The sequence below is a fragment of the Xiphias gladius genome, chromosome 22 (assembly GCF_016859285.1).
Source record: "Xiphias gladius isolate SHS-SW01 ecotype Sanya breed wild chromosome 22, ASM1685928v1, whole genome shotgun sequence".
NCBI lineage: Eukaryota > Metazoa > Chordata > Actinopteri > Istiophoriformes > Xiphiidae > Xiphias > Xiphias gladius.
The window spans coordinates 19,278,266-19,300,613 of record NC_053421.1 but is presented as its reverse complement, the minus strand read 5'-3'; the positions used below and the strand labels follow the sequence as shown (position 1 = coordinate 19,300,613).

At 41.6% G+C, this 22,348-nt stretch overlaps 1 protein-coding gene across 4 annotated transcripts; it reads left to right on the top strand.

Annotated features, from left to right (window-relative positions):
• The first annotated feature begins 46 nt into the window (after positions 1-46).
• On the top strand, positions 47-21,504 carry chd4b (chromodomain helicase DNA binding protein 4b). 4 transcript variants are annotated; one of them, XM_040117473.1, is made up of 40 exons: positions 47-323; positions 629-838; positions 1,311-1,435; positions 3,039-3,290; positions 3,404-3,519; positions 3,644-3,743; positions 3,864-4,065; positions 4,289-4,410; positions 4,560-4,683; positions 4,844-5,016; positions 5,648-5,893; positions 6,193-6,396; positions 6,567-6,778; positions 7,207-7,338; positions 7,438-7,537; positions 7,704-7,895; positions 8,319-8,519; positions 8,845-8,982; positions 9,204-9,325; positions 9,425-9,598; positions 9,818-9,959; positions 10,090-10,339; positions 10,453-10,577; positions 10,673-10,765; positions 10,883-11,024; positions 11,831-12,000; positions 12,427-12,604; positions 13,582-13,668; positions 14,714-14,805; positions 15,002-15,135; positions 15,366-15,510; positions 15,641-15,797; positions 16,324-16,409; positions 16,509-16,767; positions 16,848-16,904; positions 17,181-17,351; positions 17,444-17,552; positions 18,191-18,323; positions 18,439-18,634; positions 20,215-21,504. In XM_040117473.1, exons 2-40 carry the CDS (start codon positions 775-777, stop codon positions 20,415-20,417), a joined length of 5,928 nt encoding a protein of 1,975 aa, XP_039973407.1. In that variant the 5' UTR covers positions 47-323; positions 629-774; the 3' UTR covers positions 20,418-21,504. The 4 variants fall into 4 exon arrangements, with proteins under 4 accessions (XP_039973407.1, XP_039973405.1, XP_039973408.1 ...); XM_040117471.1 differs by having other exon boundaries at positions 12,427-12,616; XM_040117474.1 differs by having other exon boundaries at positions 48-323; positions 12,430-12,604.
• The last annotated feature ends 844 nt before the right edge of the window (positions 21,505-22,348 follow it).

Here is a 22,348-nt window from a genome sequence, read left to right as displayed (position 1 = left end):
TGCGAGGTAACTATGCAGAGTCCTGTGTGAGTGTGGGAGGGGGGGATTATTATGGGATGTCTGCCCCCTTTGTGTGTTTGTGAGGATGTTAGCTAAGCTCTGCCTGTGAGGTTGGGGGAGAGAGAAAAGGGGGACGGAGCAACGTGTTTTGGGTCATTGACGGCTCATTTCTTTAATTTCGCTGATAATTGGTTCAACCGGGTTTAATGAATGAACACTAAATGACAACAACTGCCGTGCAAACAGCCTGACTTGTGTAGATTCTTGCACCGAGGAAGAGAGAGCTCACCTCGACCCGGGACTACATACACACACACACTACCGTAAGTTTCTAATGTGTGAAGGTAGGGTTTCAATGCTTAAACTTTTCTTTGATGTACGTTTTTAACTCGACAGTGCGAATTTGCCGCTCACACTTGGAAATAATACTGGATGCCACACTTTGCTTCATTCACTCCTGTGTAGAAAAAATACCTGCAAATCAACAACAGATAATGTCAACGCACAGATAATCTAGTTATCCAACTTGTTTGAGTACGCAGGTGGACAATTAGATGCTATGTAAATAACGAGAAATGAGTAAGGATTAGCTACCAACCAGTGCCATTTATTATTATTTTTTTTTCAGCACCCACCACCCCCTCCCTTTCTGGACACCCCCGGTCCATTCTCCAACAGTCCCACGTCATTTTCCCTCCTCCCTCGCCGACAGAGGAGCAAGGTTTAGGAGGGATTAATTCGACCAGCAAGAAATTAAATTCAAACGTTGGAAAAATGTCGGGCAGCGAGGATGAGAGGGAAGACTTTGGAACCGTGGACGAGCACTCACTTCTTCACGGTAAGCTCGCTTTTTTCTCCACAGAAGAAGGTCCATCTCCCCGTGACTTGAGCTCGCCTTCACCGAGAAGCTAACGTTAGCTAAAGCTAGCCAGGAGTAGTCGGCTCGGGCCGTCCGTCACTCGCCATGATAGATTAGTTAGCTAACTTGGCAAGCAAGTGTTTGTAGTTATTTTTCAACCTCTCGTATTCCACAAACCCCCCGTGTGTTTTCTTGAGTGCGGGCGTGAACTGTCAAAGTTTTAAAGACAAGTTTCAACCTGTGCTGTTGTGGCGTTCGCGGTGTGTATGTGTGTATGTGTGTGCATGTGCGCGCGTGTGTGTGCGCGCGCGTGCATGCGTGCGCGAACATCTGCCAAGCCGTGCCAGTGCGCGGTCCCCTCTTTTTTTTTTCCCCTCTGGCTTGCAGCAGTGCTCCTGTCCGTGTGTGTACACTGTGTCTTCTCCTTCTAATGAACGCTTGTCACCGGCAGATGAGGACGAGCCGGAGGATGCTGTGTCTGACGTAGACGAGGTACCCAAGTCTAAGAAGAAGAAGAAAGCCAAGAAGAGCAGCCGAGAGAGCAGGAGTAGTAAGAGACAGAGACCAATCAGAGAGGTTCGTTTGCTGTCCTCTGCGAGAACAGCCTAACTTTTCATGTTAAGCACTCCAACATAAATTGTTGAAGGGTAGGTTGACATTTTTTAAGTCTATCTTAAAACAATACTGACATGCCAATATGTATACTGAAATGGTTTTTGGTGACTGTAATCATTCACTTGTCCACAAAAAGATTCTTTTCTCAGCCAATTTCAATGTAAGTGAGAGGTAACAAAATCCACAATCCTTATTCTGTGTAAAAACACACTGTGAAGTTCAGCTGAGGCTAATAATAAACTTCAGCAGTCCATGTTAGAAATATCAAGTGTGTATCTTCCAAAAATACAGTATTTTCAGTACGAAGTTTTGAGTTTGTGCTTCCGCAGACTGTGTCTTTACTGAGTGATGGTGGAGGGATAACACAAATATGGAATTTGGTACTTCAAAAACAGTAACTTTGGGAGATACCTAAATTATTTGTCTAACACGGACGGCTGAAGCCTCATATTAGCCCTGGCTTTGCTTTTGAATGCATTTTTGCAAAGCACAAGGGCTGTGCATTTTGTCCCCAATAACTTACACTGAAATCACTTTAAAACGAGATCTCATTGGGACAGGAAGAATGATTGACCAAAAATGACTTCTATGTATATATGGACATGTCAATATTGTTTTAAGATAGTTCACATTTTTTAAGTCTAACATTGAATGCTGTGAGTCAGATTGTCAGATTTGACTTGGTAAAGAATTCTGCAACTGTCAACCCCCCACACTGGTTGACAGCAACAGCAAGGCAAGTGAAATGTTGCAGATATCGATTTATTTTCTGCCTAGTAGTGCACACTAAAACAGTTACAAGGACCCCTGGGAGCCCTTGGGCTCAAGCTAGGGTCCCATAGATCTACTGGACATGCACAAAACATCCCAGAGTGATTGATGTTTTAACAGCCAAATAGTGAGCCAATACCAAGTCATGTTGTGCTTCTAAGTTTTATTCACAGCAGACAGTGAGGCTTAACTGCTGTGAAAAAGATACATTAATTGTAATTGCTCAGCATAAAGAATGTAATAAATACAAAATGGTAAAACACATCTCCTGAAATTAGGGCTGCAACTAACAATTATTTCCATCATCTCATCATCTATAAAATGTCAGTAGATTGTAAATGATGCCCACTATAATTTCCCAGAACCATTGGTGAGACATTCAGATTGCTTCTTTTGCCTGACCAGGAGGGAATCACCCAAAAATATTCAATTAAAATAATATCACAACAAAAGAAAAGCAATAATCCTCACATCTGAGGAGCTTGAGCCAGAAATGTATAGTGTTTTTGCTTGAAAAATGATTAAAAAGGTTAATTCAAATAAAAATTATTTTTTAGAGTTGACTGATTGTGTCAACTCTACCTGCAATTAATGATGAATCATGCACTGACCAGTGCTGCTTCATGGATATCAGGGCAGAACTGTGTGACTTTCCGGCCCAGCAGTCTGGCACAATCTTTACAAGGAATAAAATAAAAAGGATGTAATTTTCATGTGTAATTTATAGTTTATATGATACATAAGAAGCACCACTGTCTTCAGGTAATTAGCAGAGTCATTCTTTGTCTTGTAGGAGTTGCCAGTAAGCTCCCCAGAGCACCTGATTGGAGTAGAGGCAGCAGAGAGAGATGCAGAAGAGGGGGCTGTGCGGTCAGAGAGTGAAGGAAGTGATTATGCCCCCGGGAGGAAAAAGAAGAAACGCTTCAGCTCTGCCAAAGACAAGAAGAAAGGAGGTGCGGCAGGAGAGAAAGGAGGCTCGTCCAGTTCAAAGAGCAAACGCAAAGATCCTGAACCAGAAGATGATGAGGATGACGATGATTGCCAAGTAAAGATTCATTCACACTCAGCTCCAGAGTGGACAGCTATATCCTTCAGAGCTAACATGTCAAACTAACCTCTCCTGTGTGTTCTTTTGCAACTTCTCTCCTCCTGCCTCAGCCTAAAAGCTCCTCCCAGCTGCTGGAGGCCTGGGGCATGAAGGACATCGACCACGTCTTTACTCAGGAAGACTACAGCTCCCTCACCAACTACAAGGCCTTTAGCCAGTTCGTTAGGTATGAAAACCCCTTTTATATTAACATTAGATATTATTGTTTGCATCTACCGTGTTATTCAGGAGCTATACATGTATGAATATAAATAATAACTATGTATTTCTTGTAAATTATCTGCCTTTAGGCCTTTGATTGCAGCTAAGAACCCCAAAATTGCTGTCTCCAAGATGATGACTTTGATGATGGCCAAGTGGAGAGAATTCAGCACAAACAACCCACTTAAGGTATTACAATTCTGAACAGGGTTAAAATGAATGAGATTGTTCATTCAGTTAATGCTGTCCTCTTGTGTGTTTGACAGAAGAGAGCAGAGTTTCTTATTCTGTTGCTGTGTCCCCCTGTAGGGTTGTGCCACTGCCAATGCCGCTCTGGCAGCTGCCAACGTGGCTGCAGCTGTGGAGAACATGGTGGTGGCCGGGACAGACGGAGGGGCAGAGACCTGTGCTGCCACTTCACTCACACCTGCTCCTATTCCTGCTGCTGCTCCGACACCTGCTGCACCCCCAGCACCTCCACTCCGCAAGGCCAAGACCAAAGAGGGCAAAGGTAAAATAGGATAAATGAAGAACATGTTTATTATAATTACAAGTTTATTATAATTATGCATGAATTAAAACAAGGTTTGTTATTATTAGACTTCGTAAGAATAAAAGAGATTCTCCATTTTAATTGTGCCTCTATTATATGAAAATTTGCAACTTAAATAATTATCTAGACTTACTACTTAAGTTGTTTTCTTGAATAAACTTTAAACTTTGTGTTTCCGCAGGTCCCAATGCTCGCAAGAAGTCGAAGCCTACGCCTAAGCCTCCACCCAAACCCAAACCCAAAAAAGTGGCTCCACTCAAGATCAAATTAGGGGGCCTCAACAGCAAGAGGAAGCGCTCCTCTGTAAGATCCTGTTTCTGTCACTGAATATTTCTGTTTTTCGTCCTCTACTTATTTAATCACAAGAATCATGATATCGATAGTGAACTATAATGTAACCAGGTATTACTCTTGTTCTCGATGTCCTCTCTTCCTCTCTGTCACTCAATCAGAGTGATGAAGATGAACCAGATGTTGACAGTGACTTTGACGATGGGAGTTTCTCAGTGTCTGATGGCTCCAATCGCAGCTGTCGTCCTAAGAAGAAGCCCAAGAGCGCAAAGAAAAAGAAGAAAGGTTGGCATGGATCTATTACTAAAATAAAAGTCCGCTCTGGAAGTTTTTCTTCGTCAAATAAGATTAAAGTCAAGGCCAAGATGAAAGCTATTACTGCTCTTGTGTCTAGTTCCCTGTAACTAATTTTTTCTGCTACTTTTATGTAATCGTCCTCTCTCAGTGGAGACGGAAGATGGCGATGGCTATGAGACAGACCACCAGGACTACTGTGAAGTATGCCAACAGGGAGGAGAGATCATTTTGTGTGACACCTGCCCCAGAGCTTATCACATGGTCTGTCTGGACCCTGACATGGAGAAGGCACCTGAGGGCAAGTGGAGCTGCCCACACTGTGTAAGTACTGTAATCTCACCCCTCAGTGCTGTGCAGAGAAGGCCAATAGGTCGTATGTTAGAGAAGACTGGGCCTGATTCCCGGAGTATGAAACAGCAGGGCAAAAATTACACCTGCAGTTAAAATATTCTTGGGTGGAAGGTGATTCCCAGAAAGTTGCATTAACATGAGAGTTGAATGCTGGGAAATGGTTCTTGCCAGGATTTTGACCAATTTTTGTGTTCTCCATTTCTCTTTGTCCTCTGCTGCCCCCCCCAACCATTTTGCTCATGTTCCTATCTATCCTCTACTATTCCCCACCACACGCCTTATCCACCCCCCCATCCCCCATTTCCTCTTCTTGTTCCTCTCCTCCCACTCCCTCCCTCCCTCTGCTGTGGCTCCACACGCAAACATGCACATGCACCCCCCACCCCTGGCGCTCTTGAATATCCCCCCACACCCCTCCCTTTTTTCCTTTCACTCTGTTCCGCATACCTTCCTTGCCTGTCTGCATCCCCCCAACACACACACACACACACACACACACACACACACACACACACACACACACACACACACACACACACACACACACACACACACACACACACACACACACACTTCCTTCTGTCTGTAATTCTGCCACCAGGAGAAGGAGGGGATCCAGTGGGAGGCCAGGGATGATCTCTCTGAGGCCGAAGGGGAGGATGAGGAAGACAGGAGGGACGAAGGGGTGGAGGAGGAAGATGACCACCACATTGAGTTCTGCCGGGTGTGCAAGGATGGAGGGGAGCTGCTTTGCTGTGACACCTGCCCCTCCTCCTACCACATCCACTGCCTCAACCCTCCTCTCCCTGAAATCCCCAACGGAGAATGGATCTGCCCCCGCTGCAAGGTGAGCGTTTTGTACTGGTGCATATGAGTCTGTGCGTACATGTGCTCATGTGGGCGTGCACAGATTGTAGATTCCATCTTGTGCACGTTTGTGCTGGAGATAAAGAGCTTTTTCGCTTGCTGTGGATAAGTTTACCTATAGTTTTTTACACAAACCATGGAAATCCTACAGTTTTTATTTAGTTGATTTGTCATGTCCTAAAAATTCATATCAATTTTAAAAACAGAATTTCTTATCAGTAGTAAATTGCTTCTTTTCATTTATAAGTATTCTATCCTATCCTCTCCTTTTCAATACAGTGTCCACCAATGAAGGGAAAAGTCCAGAAGGTTTTGACATGGCGCTGGGGGGAGCCGCCAGCCCCCACACCTGTCCCCCGGCCTGTTGACCTGCCTGCTGATGCTCCTGATCCCCCACCACTGGCGGGGCGCAGGGAGAGGGAGTTCTTTGTCAAATGGTGCAATATGTCCTACTGGCACTGCTCTTGGGTGCTGGAGCTACAGGTACAAGCACTCTCTGAAACTGTAACCACCTGTAGTTTAGAATGTGCTTTGTTTTGCTGACTTTGTGCAGGGGTGGGACATTTTCTTGTTCCCTCTCCTCACATTTATAACAAACAAACTCAGTCCTATCTCAGACGGCCCTTTCTTTACCCCCTGTCGCTGTTTCCCAGTTGGAGCTGAACTGCCAGGTGATGTTCCGTAACTACCAGAGGAAGACTGACATGGACGAACCGCCACCTGTGGACTTTGGTGGCGAGGGTGATGATGACAAGAGCACCAAGAGGAAGAACAAAGATCCTCTCTTTGTCCACATGGAAGAGGAGTTTTACCGTTACGGAGTCAAGATGGAATGGCTGATGATCCACCGCATCCTAAACCACAGGTAGGACGCATAATCTCATAAGAAATATGCAGTTTCAGAGCCAAAAGATTGAATTGGTATTTGAGTCTTGAATCTGTGGTTTTAATAGATGATTATTCATGTGGTCTTGATAGGCATTTTTATAGTTAGTGGCATAAAGATTCTATGTCTTGTCCTAATAATTCATCAAAATAAGAAACTGAAATAGTTAAGAAGATAAAAGAGAAAGGAAATCAAAACTACATGAGTGTCAATTTAATGTAATTTAACCCCATGAGACAAATGAGGAAGAATATGAACTTGACAATTAATGGTTGAAGAAAAAATACAATAATAACTTATTCTACTGGTATCATCTTTACTGCACAGTAGTATACACTCAGAAAGCAAACACAGTAATACCGTTGTATCGTAACTACGTCTTTCCTGTATTTTTTTTTTCATGTTAGTGTTGATAAAAAGAACAATGTACATTACCTGATTAAATGGAGAGATCTGCCCTATGACCAGTCAACCTGGGAGAGTGAAGACATGGACATTCCCGAGTATGACACCTACAAACAGACCTACTGGAATCACAGGTATGCAGAGACCTACGAAGTGTCATGTTCTTCTCTTAAGTTATACACAGTGCTGTTTGATAGTGTGTTTTTCCCCTAAACTACCATTTCCTCTTTTAGAGAGTTGATGATGGGTGAAGAGGGCAGACCTGGCAAGAAGCTAAAGAAGCCAGTCAAAGTCAAGAAGGCAGAACGGCCACCGGCTAATCCAGTTGTAGATGTGGGTATTGTGAAACTTTGACCCAAAAAAAAAAAGTTTCTGGGATAGACTTATGGATTATTGATGATAAAATGAAGGCTCACTGTCAGGTGTATTCCCCTGGTGGGATAAAACCTGAATCATGACAGCTGTGGAATTGATATTCTTTCTGGTTTCTTTCTTCCAGCCCACCATCAAGTTTGATCGGCAGCCTGACTACCTGGACAGCACAGGAGGCACTCTGCATCCTTACCAGCTAGAGGGGTTGAACTGGCTGAGGTTTTCGTGGGCTCAGGCAACTGACACTATCCTGGCCGATGAGATGGGTTTAGGCAAGACTGTACAGACTGCTGTCTTCCTCTACTCATTGTACAAGGAGGTAAGGAACTGTATATTTGAATGTCTTGCTAGGATTGTAAGCATTTTTTTATTTATTTGAATGCTGTAGACGCTGGAAAGTTTTCTGTGATTTATAAGGCAAAAGCTACATTTCTTTTTATCTATGATAAGACCTATGTATGCTAACAAAATAAAATGCATTTTCTGCATGTTTATTTTCACTGAAACTGTTTCGTCCAGTCTGCCCACCCCTGTCAGTCAGTGTTAGTTGGTGGGTTTCAGACATGTGACACACAGTAACTCTGTCCATTAAAGGGGATGAGTTCAAAGCAAGGACCTCTATCCTAAAGGCAGGACTAGACAAATACAGTTGTTTATTTACATACCTTGTGGTCTATCTAATAATAAATCTGTAACATCTTTACATGTTAATGTTGATTCCACCTGTCTTGGACTGGTACAGGGTCACTCCAAAGGTCCCTTTCTGGTCAGTGCTCCCCTGTCTACCATCATTAACTGGGAGAGAGAGTTTGAGATGTGGGCCCCCGACATGTACGTGGTCACCTACGTAGGGGACAAGGACAGCAGGGCTGTCATCAGAGAGAACGAGTTCTCCTTTGAAGGAAATGCTATCCGAGGTGGAAAGAAGGCCTCCAAGATGAAGGTAAGAAAAAAAAAAAAAAGAAAAAAAAGAAGTGAAAGGAGCAAGAGTGATGATATCAAATGAGTTGCACTAAAGATTTTTGATAGGTTTGTACTGCTGCCCTGCATACTAGCACTTCCTGCTATACTGTATTGTATTAATAGTTGGTATGAATTTACATCTAAAAAAAATTTAATGCTGCCAAATTATAAAAACATTCAGCCACCTGTTTTAGTTAATGGCACTATATCACCAGTGGAATCAACTGCTTGCAGCCGTAATAATTATATTTCTGCTTCTCTCATTGGCAGCTTAACTAATGTCCCAGTATCTCTGTGCTTTACAGAAAGACTCACCAGTCAAGTTCCATGTTCTGCTGACGTCCTATGAATTGATTACCATTGACCAGGCTGTGCTGGGCTCCATTGAATGGGCCTGTCTGGTTGTGGATGAAGCACACAGACTCAAGAACAACCAGTCCAAGGTAACAACAAGCACTGCTTTAAATAAATATTTGTTTTCTTGTGTTTCAAACATAGTTTTTATTTTGGAAATTAGTGTACCTGTGAGTGTACCTTCATACCTGCTATTTTGCACATGATAATGTTTACTAATATATATCGTTGTATCTTTTTTGTCGTGTTTTTACTGTCAGTTTCCAAAATTCAATGTGTGTTTCCTGTGCCTTTTTCCTCCTATTACTAGTTCTTCCGAGTGTTGAACAATTACCCGCTGCAACACAAGCTGCTGCTGACCGGCACTCCTCTTCAGAACAACCTGGAGGAGCTCTTCCACTTGCTGAACTTCCTGACCCCAGAGAGATTCAAGTCAGTATGTGGCCACAGCACATGTGGCTTTTTTTGCAGACACAATGTAGACGCCAACAAAGACGCTGTGTTTATTTATGGTTTTCTTTGTCTCTGCAGCAACCTGGAGGGGTTTCTTGAGGAGTTTGCGGATATTGCCAAAGAGGACCAGATCAAGAAGCTGCATGACATGCTGGGACCACACATGCTCAGGAGGCTGAAGGCGGATGTTTTCAAGCACATGCCCTCTAAGACTGAGCTTATTGTCAGAGTGGAGCTGAGCCCTATGCAGAAGTATGTGATAAGAGGAGATTTGTAGTAATCAAGATTAAACCAATCTACAGATTGAAGACTGAAGATTGGAATTTGTAGATGTAGTTAGTTTCAAAGTTTTGAATAATGTTTTGTATAATCTGAATTCTCCACATGTGTACAGTATATATTCCTTTTTCTGATCTTGGTAGCCTCTTTTGTCATTATTTGTTCTATTTGTTTTTCTTTCTTGTAAACCAGGAAATACTACAAGTTCATCCTAACACGTAATTTTGAGGCCCTAAACACTCGTGGAGGAGGAAACCAGGTCTCTCTGCTCAATGTGGTGATGGACTTAAAAAAGTGCTGCAATCACCCCTACCTCTTTCCTGCAGCTGCCACAGTACGATCCATGTTTTTAACACAATTATATGGGAACAGGGTGCACGCTTTGTTGTAGCACTGAATTATGCTTTCATATTCAAACTTGTTTAATACGGTCAATATATTTGGATTCCCTCTCTTGATTGCAGGAGGCACCAAAACTTCCAAATGGCATGTATGAGGGCACTGCTCTGACCAAGGCTTCAGGAAAACTGATGCTGCTCCAGAAGATGATGAGGAGGCTGAAAGAGGGAGGCCACAGAGTTCTGGTCTTCTCTCAGATGACCAAAATGCTGGACCTGCTGGAAGATTTCTTGGAGAATGAAGGTTACAAATATGAAAGAATTGATGGAGGAGTCACTGGCAACTTGAGACAGGAGGCCATTGACCGCTTTAATGGTGAGACATATACATAAACTTTGTATTGCCTAAAAACACCTGCTGTGACATGCTGTCAGTGTTCTGATTTTCATTCCTCTGTGGTCTTCTTTTTCTGTTCTTCATACCAACAGCTCCTGGTGCTCCCCAGTTTGCTTTCCTACTCTCCACCAGAGCTGGTGGTCTGGGCATTAATCTCGCCTCTGCTGACACTGTCATCATCTACGACTCTGACTGGAACCCCCACAATGACATCCAGGTATGTAAATCGTAATTGCAACCTCTTGTCTTTTTCAGTACATTTATTTATTTGGATGATAGGTTATTATGCTGTTTGTTTCATGTGTGTGTTAGGCGTTCAGCAGAGCTCACCGTATTGGCCAGAACAGGAAAGTGATGATCTATCGCTTTGTCACCAAAGCCTCTGTGGAGGAGAGGATCACACAGGTCTGTGAGAATACTACAAGAAATTATACACACCTCTTAAAATTGTGTCAACTATGTAAGGATTCCGTGGAAACCTGCTCATCACTTGTTTGTCTCCCAACTACTTCCCTCCACCAGGTGGCGAAGAAGAAGATGATGCTCACTCACCTGGTGGTGCGACCTGGTCTTGGCTCCAAGACAGGGTCCATGTCCAAGCAGGAGCTCGATGATATCCTCAAATTTGGAACCGAAGAGTTGTTCAAGGATGAAGTCGGAGACGGTGAGTTGACTTTAACCCAGTGCCACATACATGTCTTTTTGAGGTTCAGGATTATGTCACTCATTTACTTTTATGTTTATCTGCATTTTGCTATTTACAATTAAACATAGCAGGTAATTGATTTTGTCATTGGACAACTTAAAATTTACAACGGTAGAATGAGTCACATTTCCTGAAAAGGGTAGCTAGATAATTTGCTGTGAAAACAATAGGTGCTACAACTCGTTTGTCTTGAGAACAAAAGAGATTGTTACTGGATCAGATGAAGGCAAATTGTAATTGATAGTAGCTATATTAAACTAAATCTAATTTTTAGCCTTTACTTATTTTGTCCATAACTAAAACTATGATATTGTGTAAAGCTTGTTGTAGTGTGGTATGTCATAAGATAACAAGTAGGTGGAGTGAGAAACTCTCTTCAAATGAAAATGAAAGCCGCTGCTATATTTGTGAGGCTAATAAACAATATTTTTATTGTTTGCTTATTTTTATAATAAAAAAAGAAAAGAAAAAATGCCATTAGTGAAAATCTGTAATGCACACAGTTTTTTCAGTGGAAGGCTGTTCAGTTGTTGGAAACATTTAACCTAAATTGGATAGGTTTTACTAATTTTGATGTTCTGGACTGCACATTGTTGTTCTTGTGTTTGGGAGATAAGCAGGGTAATAACCCTGGTTTGCATAAGGGATTTGGGATTGAGTCTGAAAATAGGGAAAGACTCTTTACTTCTCTAACTGGATGAGATGTTCCAGGGAGTAAATTTAGTTTCGGCTTCCTTCCTTTTTTTGACTTGTCCTGCTTTCAGGGGACAACAAGGAGGATGACAGCAGTGTGATCCACTACGATGACCAGGCAATAGATCGCTTGCTAGACAGGAACCAGGATGCCACAGAGGACACTGAGCTTCAGAGCATGAACGAATACCTCAGCTCCTTTAAAGTGGCCCAGTACGTGGTCAAAGATGAAGACGATGAGGTATGAGTAGGTCTACAAAGTGTGTGTGTGTGTGTGTGTGTGTGTGTGTGTGTGTGTGTGTGTGTGTGTGTGTGTGTGTGTGTGTGTGTGTGTGTGTGTGTGTGTGTGAGAATGCGTAGCTTGATTGTGTTGTTTCAGCTTAAATGTTTGACAATTGAGTGGGCTCTGTAGTAGTAGTAGTAGTAGAATTGTCTAAAGTGTTTAAATTGTAATGCTTAACAATAGAAAAACTGCATTTTAGTCTTTGGTGCAGTTTCAAACATAGACCAAGCTTAGACCTAGAGCTAACTTTATTGTTCAACTTTGTAGGGACATGTTTTTTTATTTTTTACTTTTAGGGCTTTAAATTTTTAAAAAGCTAAATCCCAAAAACTCAATGTGCATACTTATTATATTCCATATAAATTACTATTTTCTTTCTCTGAGGAGGAGGAGGTGGAAAGGGAGGTGATCAAGCAGGAGGAAAGTGTTGATCCCGACTACTGGGAGAAGTTGCTTCGACACCACTACGAGCAGCAGCAGGAGGATCTTGCCCGCAATCTGGGCAAAGGCAAAAGAACTCGAAAGCCAGTCAACTACAATGATGGCTCCCAAGAGGACCGAGGTATAAGACAGGGTACAGAACAATATATAATGCAACCTCTTTGTGTGTGTGTCTGGGTGTTGGTGTATACAGTGCTGTTGGTGTTGTGGTGTTGGTGTAATATGGTAGCAGATACAGTGTATGCATGGCATGAAGTTTTAATTTTGTATTCTGGGCATAGTAACATGTTATTGTTGTGAGTAAATTTGAATGTGTGTGTGTGTGTGTGTGTATGTGTATATGTATATGTATGTCTGTGTATATGTGTATATATATATATATATATATATATATGTATACATTTATGTATATATATATGTGTGTGTGTGTGTGTGTACATGTGTATACGTATATATATGTATGTCTATATATGTATGTATATACATATTTTTAGCAAAAAAATATTGGAACCCTGGGGCCTGTCTTATTAGCAGAATTACAAAATTTTCTGGCTAAATTTGCTGAATAAAACCCATCTTCTTAAATCTGTGACACAGACTGAAATAAAGACAGCTGTTTTGGGTTTTACTCAGAATATGCAAAGAAAAAGAAACAAGAAAGTGACACTAAAGAGGCAGATGTTAATAGTATTGTATAACTGTCTGTTGGTTTAGCGCGTAGCCATTACCAATACGATTAGCAAAGAGCATTATCAGAATTTTCTAGGATTGAAAGGAAGGCAGCATCAGATCACTACTAAGGTGCATACCTTTGTTTATTCAAGTATTCATATTAAATGTTTGTTATGGAGACAGATTTGAAAGATGCGAAAGTAAGAGTTAATTGAGAAATCTATTTCAGCCGTTCATTTGTGAGTAATTTTTAATAATGTGGTTTTGACATAGTAGCCCCCCCCCCCCAAATGAAAAAAGCCCCATGTGGAGTTTGGATGTACTTTATTTCGTCTCGATTAGATTGTGTCCAGGCAGTGAAGAGTTTTGTCCTTTTTTTTTTCATTTTCTCCCTCCATAATATTTCTCTGTCTATGCTTTGCTCAGACTGGCAGGAGGATCAGTCGGATAACCAGTCTGACTACTCGGTGGCCTCAGAGGAGGGCGATGAGGACTTTGATGAACGGACTGAAGGTAAGGCTCACTGTTTCGATCACTGCTGTTTAAAGAAGGGCTACATGTCTGTGTGATTTGGTGGTAAAATGGATTATGTCACTGCTCTTAACCATTTACTTTGTGAAGACATAGATGTATCCAGGTTGTTTAAAGGTAATCGTTAGGATGCTTTTAAGTTGAGGAATTGATAGCAACAACTTAGAGGTAGACCTTCCTGTTTAGACTAAGTAGAGATTATAAGGAATCTCTACTCTCCAGACCCCAGTTGTGTCATCAACTAACATCCTTCAAACCACCCCTGCAGATCTATATTCAGATTCAGACGACAGCTACGATATCCTCATTGACAACATCAACAACAACTCACGAAGTAGCACTTGTTGCTGCATTGTCTGCATTGAGCGTAGAGAGGCAAGAAAAGACAGAAAGAAGAAGAAAAAGGAAGAAAAGACAAGGAAAAAAGCAAAGAAGCAGGGGAAGAAATTTAAAATCAATGGTTTCTCAACCAGCTGAACTATCTACTTGCACTTTAAAGAGATTCTGTGTTCATATTAACTGTTAATTTAGTTGATTCGAAATGCACATAACAAATTTTGTGTAAAATAATTATTCAATATTGTTTCAGAACAAAATTGTCACTTATATTTATATAGTTTCTATCAATTGCTATTTATTTGGCAATTTATTCATAAGACGTACATGTTAAATACTGATTTTATATTTTTGTTTAATTTAATTATGGCTCTGTTCATTCAGTTTTATTAAATGAAGTAGACCAACATATGGCTTTCAGTTATAAAAGTTTTGAAAGCATTACGCTTCAAGAAGAAGCATATAATGTAGAAGTGCGGACAGCTTGTGAGCAGGGACAGCTTCAGCAGGATCAGAGTGTGGCGTGATGAGCCGTAAGTGGAACATCTTCACAGAAAACGTTAGGACGTTAAGAGCACACATGACCATACATCAACAATCCAGTTTTGTTGAACTTGTATCTGCTTTAGTGGATTATGTGTTGGCTTGAATGCACACTGAAGATAGACTAACAGTGTTAACTTTGCCTTAGCTAACGCCCGCAGACCAAACCGTAAAGGGCTGAGGAACGACAGGGACAAACCTCTGCCTCCGCTGTTGGCCAGGGTCGGCGGGAACATCGAGGTGAGTTTTCTGCCAAGCCCATAGTCTTCTGGTCACCTCTTATTCCTCTCATGTACAGATGTTACTGGAAACTTGAGAAATTTCGTCCTTCAAATTAAAAAACAGTCAGCAGGAAATACCAAGAAACAATAAAAATTGACTGTATACAATCCCTGAAGCACTTAATGTATGTCTTGAACTCTTTATTACTTGTCAGGTGTTGGGCTTCAATGCACGGCAGAGGAAAGCTTTCCTGAATGCCGTGATGCGTTATGGGATGCCTCCTCAGGATGCTTTCACCAACCAGTGGCTGGTGCGGGACCTCAGGGGGAAATCTGAGAAAGAATTCAAGTGAGTCTCCATGACTCAATAAAAAGTGTTTATTTCTCAAAGTATAGTATAGAAAAAGGTATTATTTTGGTATAGATATGGCTGGGATGTTTGCACTAGAAGCCTCTGGATGCTTTATAGCAGTCATCATTTTGTTTGTTAACTTTGTACATTTCAGTGAAATGTGTTCCCGACACACAAATGTTTTTATGGCGACATCCCTTCACCTTCTCCTTTACAAATTTTTTTAGGGCTTACGTGTCTCTGTTCATGCGTCACCTTTGTGAGCCGGGGGCTGATGGAGCTGAGACCTTTGCAGATGGCGTCCCGCGCGAGGGTCTTTCAAGGCAACATGTGCTTACTCGCATCGGTGTGATGTCCCTTATAAGGAAAAAGGTATGTGTTATACAGGTAGAAAATAAAAAGTACAAAATCTGCCATCCTGAGTTAGTGGTTGATTTTAAATAATTCAAATATTTGATTGCTGATTGGGGGATAAAATGATAGATTGACATATTGATAACAGGTGCAGGAGTTTGAGCATGTGAACGGTCAGTGGTCAATGCCCTGGATGGCAGAGCTGGAGGAGAACAAAAGGGCAGCAGCTTTGGCTGCTGGTGAAGACCCTAAGACTCCCTCTACTGGGACCCCTGCAGACACACAGCCCAACACTCCTGTCCCAGGTACACACACACGTTGTCTTTTCGTTCTTCTCATAGGTAGTACTATATTATTAAAGCACAATTTTGGGAAATATTAAAACCATATATATATATATATATATATATATAAATGACTGCTGCAGAATTGAGTGAATACAGACAAAACAACAAACACAATTTTTGACATTCATTTCTATTTCCTCTTAGTCTCAACTCAGCACCACATGCTTAACCCAGACTTTTACTCCAACCAAAACTTAATATGAATTCTAATTTAAAAGCCCTAATCCAAGTTGCAAGAGTCATTGTTTTCTGTGTTGCATTGAAAGCTTTTCTGTTAAACATTTAGTTTTTGTTAATGGTCAAACAGATTTACCCTGACTGTCAGTTTATTTTTCTGGCATCCTCTTTTGGTTATTTACCACAAAGAGGTTGACTTACTCAGCCATTAAGATTAAAAAATAGGATATTTGGTTAGTGATAGACAAAACAGAGGAAGGACATTATTGAACTCTTTACTAATCTTATATGATCTCTGTTTTTACAGAGGATTTGTCTAAATCAGAAGACAAAGAAGACGTGAAGAAGGAGGGAGAGGATGGCAAAGGAGCCAAGAAAACAGATGATCCAGAGGTAAATTCTGCTATTACCCATTTTGGTTTAAAGTACTAACATTATTCTGGAGTTGGCAATCAGATTTTTCTAATTTGATCCTGACTACCCCTCCCATAGATTATTGAAATCCCAGATGAGTCTGAAAAATTCCCTGTTCTTGATAAGAAGGAAGGAGAGGTAGACTCTGCTGCAGGGAAGGAGGAGAAAGAGAAGGAGACAGGAGATGGAGATGAAGGCAAGGAGAAGGAGGCCGAAGACATGAGCAAGGAGAAAGACGAGAAGGACAAGACTTCCGACATGGGGGAGAAGGACACTCCTGCTGTCAAGGGTGAAGTTTCGGAGGGCAAGATGGATTCAGAGGAGGACAAGTCTAAAGGTCAGATAGATGATAATACTGTTTCTGCAATCTTCCAGTTTCCTTTCTCTGTGATTCTAACCGTGCTTGTCTCATTTCAGCTGAGGAGTGCAAAGACGAAAAGATGGACACCACTTCAACTACAGAGGAGAAGAGAGGTTCATACATAAATTCTATGTCAACACACACATAAACTTTGCAATAAAGGGATTTTCATTTGAAACTTTCTAAAATATAGAAATGTTCCCTCTGAAACATCCTTCCTGTGTCATGAATGAATTTATAGAATAAAGCTAAACGTTTTAATGTAAATACAAGATTTCAACAATGTCATTGGTATCATAATTTATTTCTAGGAAAATTTCCATAATGAGAGGGTGTCTTGAACTTTAAACTTTGTTGCTGTTGCGTTTCTGTTTGTTGTTTTCTCACAGAGCAAAAAGAGGAGAAGGATGGCGTGAAAACAGACGAGCCTGGCAAACTGCAGAATGGAGACAACACCAAAGAAGGAGGAACAGCTGCGCCGGTGGTTAGCGCCAGCGAGGAGAAGAAGAAAGCCACCAAGCAGAGGTTCATGTTCAACATTGCTGACGGAGGATTCACAGGTGGACACATACCCACAATTTTTCCCTCTCTTTTGTTTTGCTCTTGTTTCTCTTTCATTTCAGTGTTTTGACATTTCTGCCCTCCTTTCCAGAACTTCACTCTCTGTGGCAGAATGAAGAGCGAGCAGCCACCGTCACCAAGAAGACTTTTGAGATTTGGCACCGTCGCCATGACTACTGGCTGCTGGCTGGCATCATACAGTATCCTTTCAAATGCACAACTTTCCGTGGACAGACAGATCAAGTTAAATTCTCATGTGTGATTGCTGTCTTCCTGTCACATTAGTCACATCACTGTTGGTTGGACAAAACAAGTGGTCAGCTTGGACTTTGGCAAAATTGTGATTGTGGCATTTTTCCTTCTGATTTTTTTACAGATCAATAAACAAATTAAAAAATAATTGGTAAATTGATTGTTAATTAAAATAATTACTAGTTGCAGCTCCGTGTTTTAGATGATAGAAACTTGAAGCTGCCAGTATGAAGCCCACCAACCTCTGTTTCTTCTTTTATGGTTTTCTGTAATGAGAGTGAGGTCTTTGTGTAGATGAAGAGTTATTGTCTTATGATCCCTTCAAAAGTAACGGACAAAATATTCAAGCCAGGTTTTGCCGTGAGAGACCTCAAAAAAAGAGATGAAAGTTAAATTACTTTTTACATTTAGGAGTTTTTGTAGTGCACAGCTTTACCTGGCCGAATCCCTCACATGTAGATTTGTCCGTGCGCATGCTTTTTGAAGTGTTCACACAGCATCCAGCATCCCTGCCTTACTAGATGATAATATGATAATATGAGCCTCGTGGAACTATGTTGTTACACTTAACCCCGGTGTCTCTCAGACATGGCTACGCCCGGTGGCAGGATGTACAGAACGACGTGAGGTTTGCTATCCTTAATGAGCCCTTCAAAGGGGAGATGAGCAGAGGAAACTTCCTGGAGATCAAGAACAAGTTTTTGGCCCGCAGGTTTAAGGTGAACTGAGTGCTCATTGTTATCATGTTTCCCTGTGTCAGCGTGTGTTTCTCTATGTCTGTGTGTCTATCATGTCTCACTGGGCATCTTTGGTCTGTCTGTGTTTCCTGTATAGCTGTTGGAGCAGGCTTTGGTGATTGAGGAGCAGCTGCGCAGGGCGGCCTACCTGAACATGACAGAAGACCCGGCCCACCCATCCATGGCCCTCAACACTCGCTTCAGTGAGGTGGAGTGTCTCGCTGAGTCCCACCAGCACCTCAGCAAGGAATCCATGTCTGGAAACAAGCCTGCCAATGCAGTGCTGCATAAAGGTAAAACATGTGGAAGATATGGAGGGAAAAGGTATAGAGAGGGTTCTCATGGACCTGGAAAATATGAGACACGTTCTGGTTTTGAGCAAAATTAAATAAGGCGTTAACACAAATTCATGAAGTCATTTTTAGCAGGCTGCACATTCTCTACAAGGAGGAGCTGTACAAAAATTGCGAAGACATTGCTATGAAAAAACAGAATTTTTGCTGTCACTAACAACCTCTTATGCGTTTTTTCACTTTGTTAATTAATGACAGATTAGTATCTATCATTTATCGTGACTACAGAAATGTGCCAACTGATGCACCAGCCCTTTTAGCCATAAGGCCATTCTAAAAGGCTTCAGTGATATTGCTGTGAGTGAGGTGACTAGAAATCGGTCATCCTGGGCTCAGATCATGACAGGAGCGTGTTTCAGATATTCTGCAGTGTCATCTCACAATAATATTTCTTCAGCTTGAATCAGGACAGTCTGTTGTGTTTACGACAACAGTTTTCACTACTGTAAGAAGCTTCTGAATAAGAAAAGATGGTGTCTGCATGTGAGGGAGAGAACAAAGTGTTGGCCGCCATTGTGATAGTACCAGGAGTATAGAAAAAAGAGCTGTTGTGTAAACACAAATATTTACATTTCTGGGCTCCAGTTATAGTTGCTCAGGTAACCAGCATCCACCTCAGGTGCAGCACTGAGTTTAAATATAGAGCAGCTTCCATGTTCGACCAAGGACAGCTTTTCATTACCTCTTGTGGAAAAAAGCACTTCCACCACCCAGGAATCCATCTGTGAGGTTGGAGAGAAGCCTGTCTCCACTACTCTAGGGCTACAACTAATGATTATTTTCATTATCAGTTAATCCGATGATTATTTTCTCAATTCATCAACTAATCATTGACTATACCATGCCAGAAAATACTGGAAAATGTGCATCATAATATCTAAGTTGATATCGTCAAATGTCTAATTTTATCCAAACAACCATCAAAAACCCACAGGGATTTGGCTTATCACCATTGAGATGCTGAAACCAGCAAATGTTTGGCATTTTTTGCATGAAAAATAATAGTGGCCGATTACTTTTCTGTCGAGCTAATTGATTAATCGACTAATCCTTTCAGATCTGGTTTAGTTGTTGATCCGTGGCAGGGTGTGTCTTTGTTGTCACAATATTCTCTTGTGATGAAACTGGGTGGTTAGTAAGAGACGGGGCTGGATTGACTTCATTCAGGAAATATTGATTGTTCATATTCTTGTTTCATAACTGCATGGCAAATAAAAGCAGCAGAGAAGGAAAGGTGCTGTTTGGCTGCAGTGAGTGTAGGACAGTGATAGAGGTTAGTGATATATAATTTACAGTTTTGTGGACTGCTGTTGTCAGTCTGTTAGCCATGCTAGCTCCTGCAGGTTATGCTTACACCTCTATTGACACTATTTCTTGTCACTTGCTCTTTTTTGCCAAACCACACAGGTAAATTTTGCAAGGTGAAATCGGGACGACTGAATCTGAGAAAAAAATGGCAGTTTTGAACCCCTACCACACAACAGTCTTTCTTTTACATAATTTCCATGTTGTATTTCCAGTTCTCAAACAGCTCGAGGAACTGCTGAGTGACATGAAGGCTGACGTCACGCGTCTCCCAGCAACCATCGCTAGGATACCCCCCGTCGCCGTGCGGCTGCAAATGTCCGAGAGGAACATCCTTAGCCGATTGGCCAGTCGGGGCCCCGACGTCACCGCTCAGAACCAGTCACAGACCTCACAGCAAATGCAGGTGCCGCGTTGACCAATCACCTCGCATATTTCACTCTCACTGACTGAGGCCAGTCACCCTCACCTCACCGCCATGTAGCAGACGTCCTCCCCCTCAACCACCATGTACAGCACAGTCAGGTTAGTCCTCCTCGCTCTGCACCCACAACCCATCTCCGGACTCGGAAGAACATCAGCTGGTCGGCTGGACTTTGATTTGAAAAGACTGGAACTTTAGATGTAGGACGGGAGTGAACGAAAGAATCAAATCTCTTTCTGTGGCAGACCAGAAACACGTCTTTCTCCTCCACTGGGATTCAGATTTAACCCTCTAACCTGAGCACCGTTGTTGTGACTGTACTGCGGGCAGCTCCACTGACCTGTCCTCTTCTGTCTTTACAGCAGGGTCAAACGTGTGTATGTAACTGTGTATCATGAAGCTGACGAGGATAGACAGGAGAAAAAGCAGCATGTTTGGAGTATACTGGTGCTTTGTAGTAACTTTTGGATTATTAAAGAAATCAAGGGATTTTATTGTGCTCATTTTCACCTTTAGAAAGTTGTGAAACTTAACGTTTTTTTCAACTCTAATGTCCGCACCTGTCTGTGTGTGGAAAGAGAGTGTGTATGTGTGTGTGTGCGTGTGCGTTTCCAGGATGTATGTATCTATAAACAGGGCATATTGATGTGCATCGCTACTGCAGAATGCCCTCACACTGAGAGACTGTTACTGTCTCTTTTCTATCAGTCAGTCAGACCTGTTACCTCTTCCTACACCCTTACCCTTCATCTCAAACCTCCACCTGCCCCATCAGGTGACCCGTTTTGGGATCAACTCTCTGTGCTCACACCCCAATCGGCACCACGACATTCCTAACTACACAACAGATTTGCTGCCTGGAAATTTTCATGTTTGCCCCAAAATATGGACATGCAATAGCACCACAACTTTTAGGTACATGGGATGGTTTTGAGAATGATGGCAATCTTAAGTTAATTTAATTTCTTACTGTCTATTGTTATGTTGTTTTACATTATTGAATATTATTATTATGGATACCACCTTGTTGTTTTTATCATTGCTGTTTGTTTTTATGGACTACAATAAAAAGTCGACAGTTTTTCAAGGTTTGTCCATTTTATTTAAAGGAAAAAATGTATGTGTTCCTTTTTTTCTAAGTACTGTATTCATCTATTTTTAGCCATGCTTGCGGTGTGGCTTTACAGATGGCAATATCAGATGGTCATTAACAATAACAACAACCAGTCGATGGATTGCAGTGAAATTTTATACAGACATTCATTGTCACTTAAGAATAAATCTTACTGACCTTGGTGATCCCCTGACTTTTCCTCTAGTGCCACCATGAGGTTCACTTTTGTGGTTTTAAGTAAAATGGCTCAAAAACTCCATGATCTATTGTCATGAAATTTGGTACAGACACGTCCCCCCCAGATTGCATTTACTTTGGTTAATCTCTGACTTTCCATCTAATGTCATCATCAGGTCAAACTTTTAATTTGTCTAAATATTTGGTTTATGTCCAAATAACTGCAAAACCAATGACATTCTCTGCTGTACTTTGTGTGTAGGTCTAATCAGCAAATGTTGGCAGGCTAAGATGCTGAACAAAGATGGTGAACACAGTAAAGATTATACCTCCTAAACATTAGCATATTTGCATTGTAATGTGAGCTTGTGATGCTGACGTTGGGATTTAGCTCAAAGCGTTGCTGTGCCAAAGTACAATTCACAGACCCGCTAGTGTGACTCGTTTCTAAGAAGATTACAGATAGGTAACAAATTAAAGGAAAAAACAACATAGTGAGGTGTTACAGATTAGCGATCAGCTACCAGAAAAGCCTCAGTGTTTCAAGTCTTATTGAAATCTACTGAACGCAAACTATTCTTCCAAAAGATATTCCCTTATTTGATGTTTTAATGGTGGTAGTGGACAGCGCTGT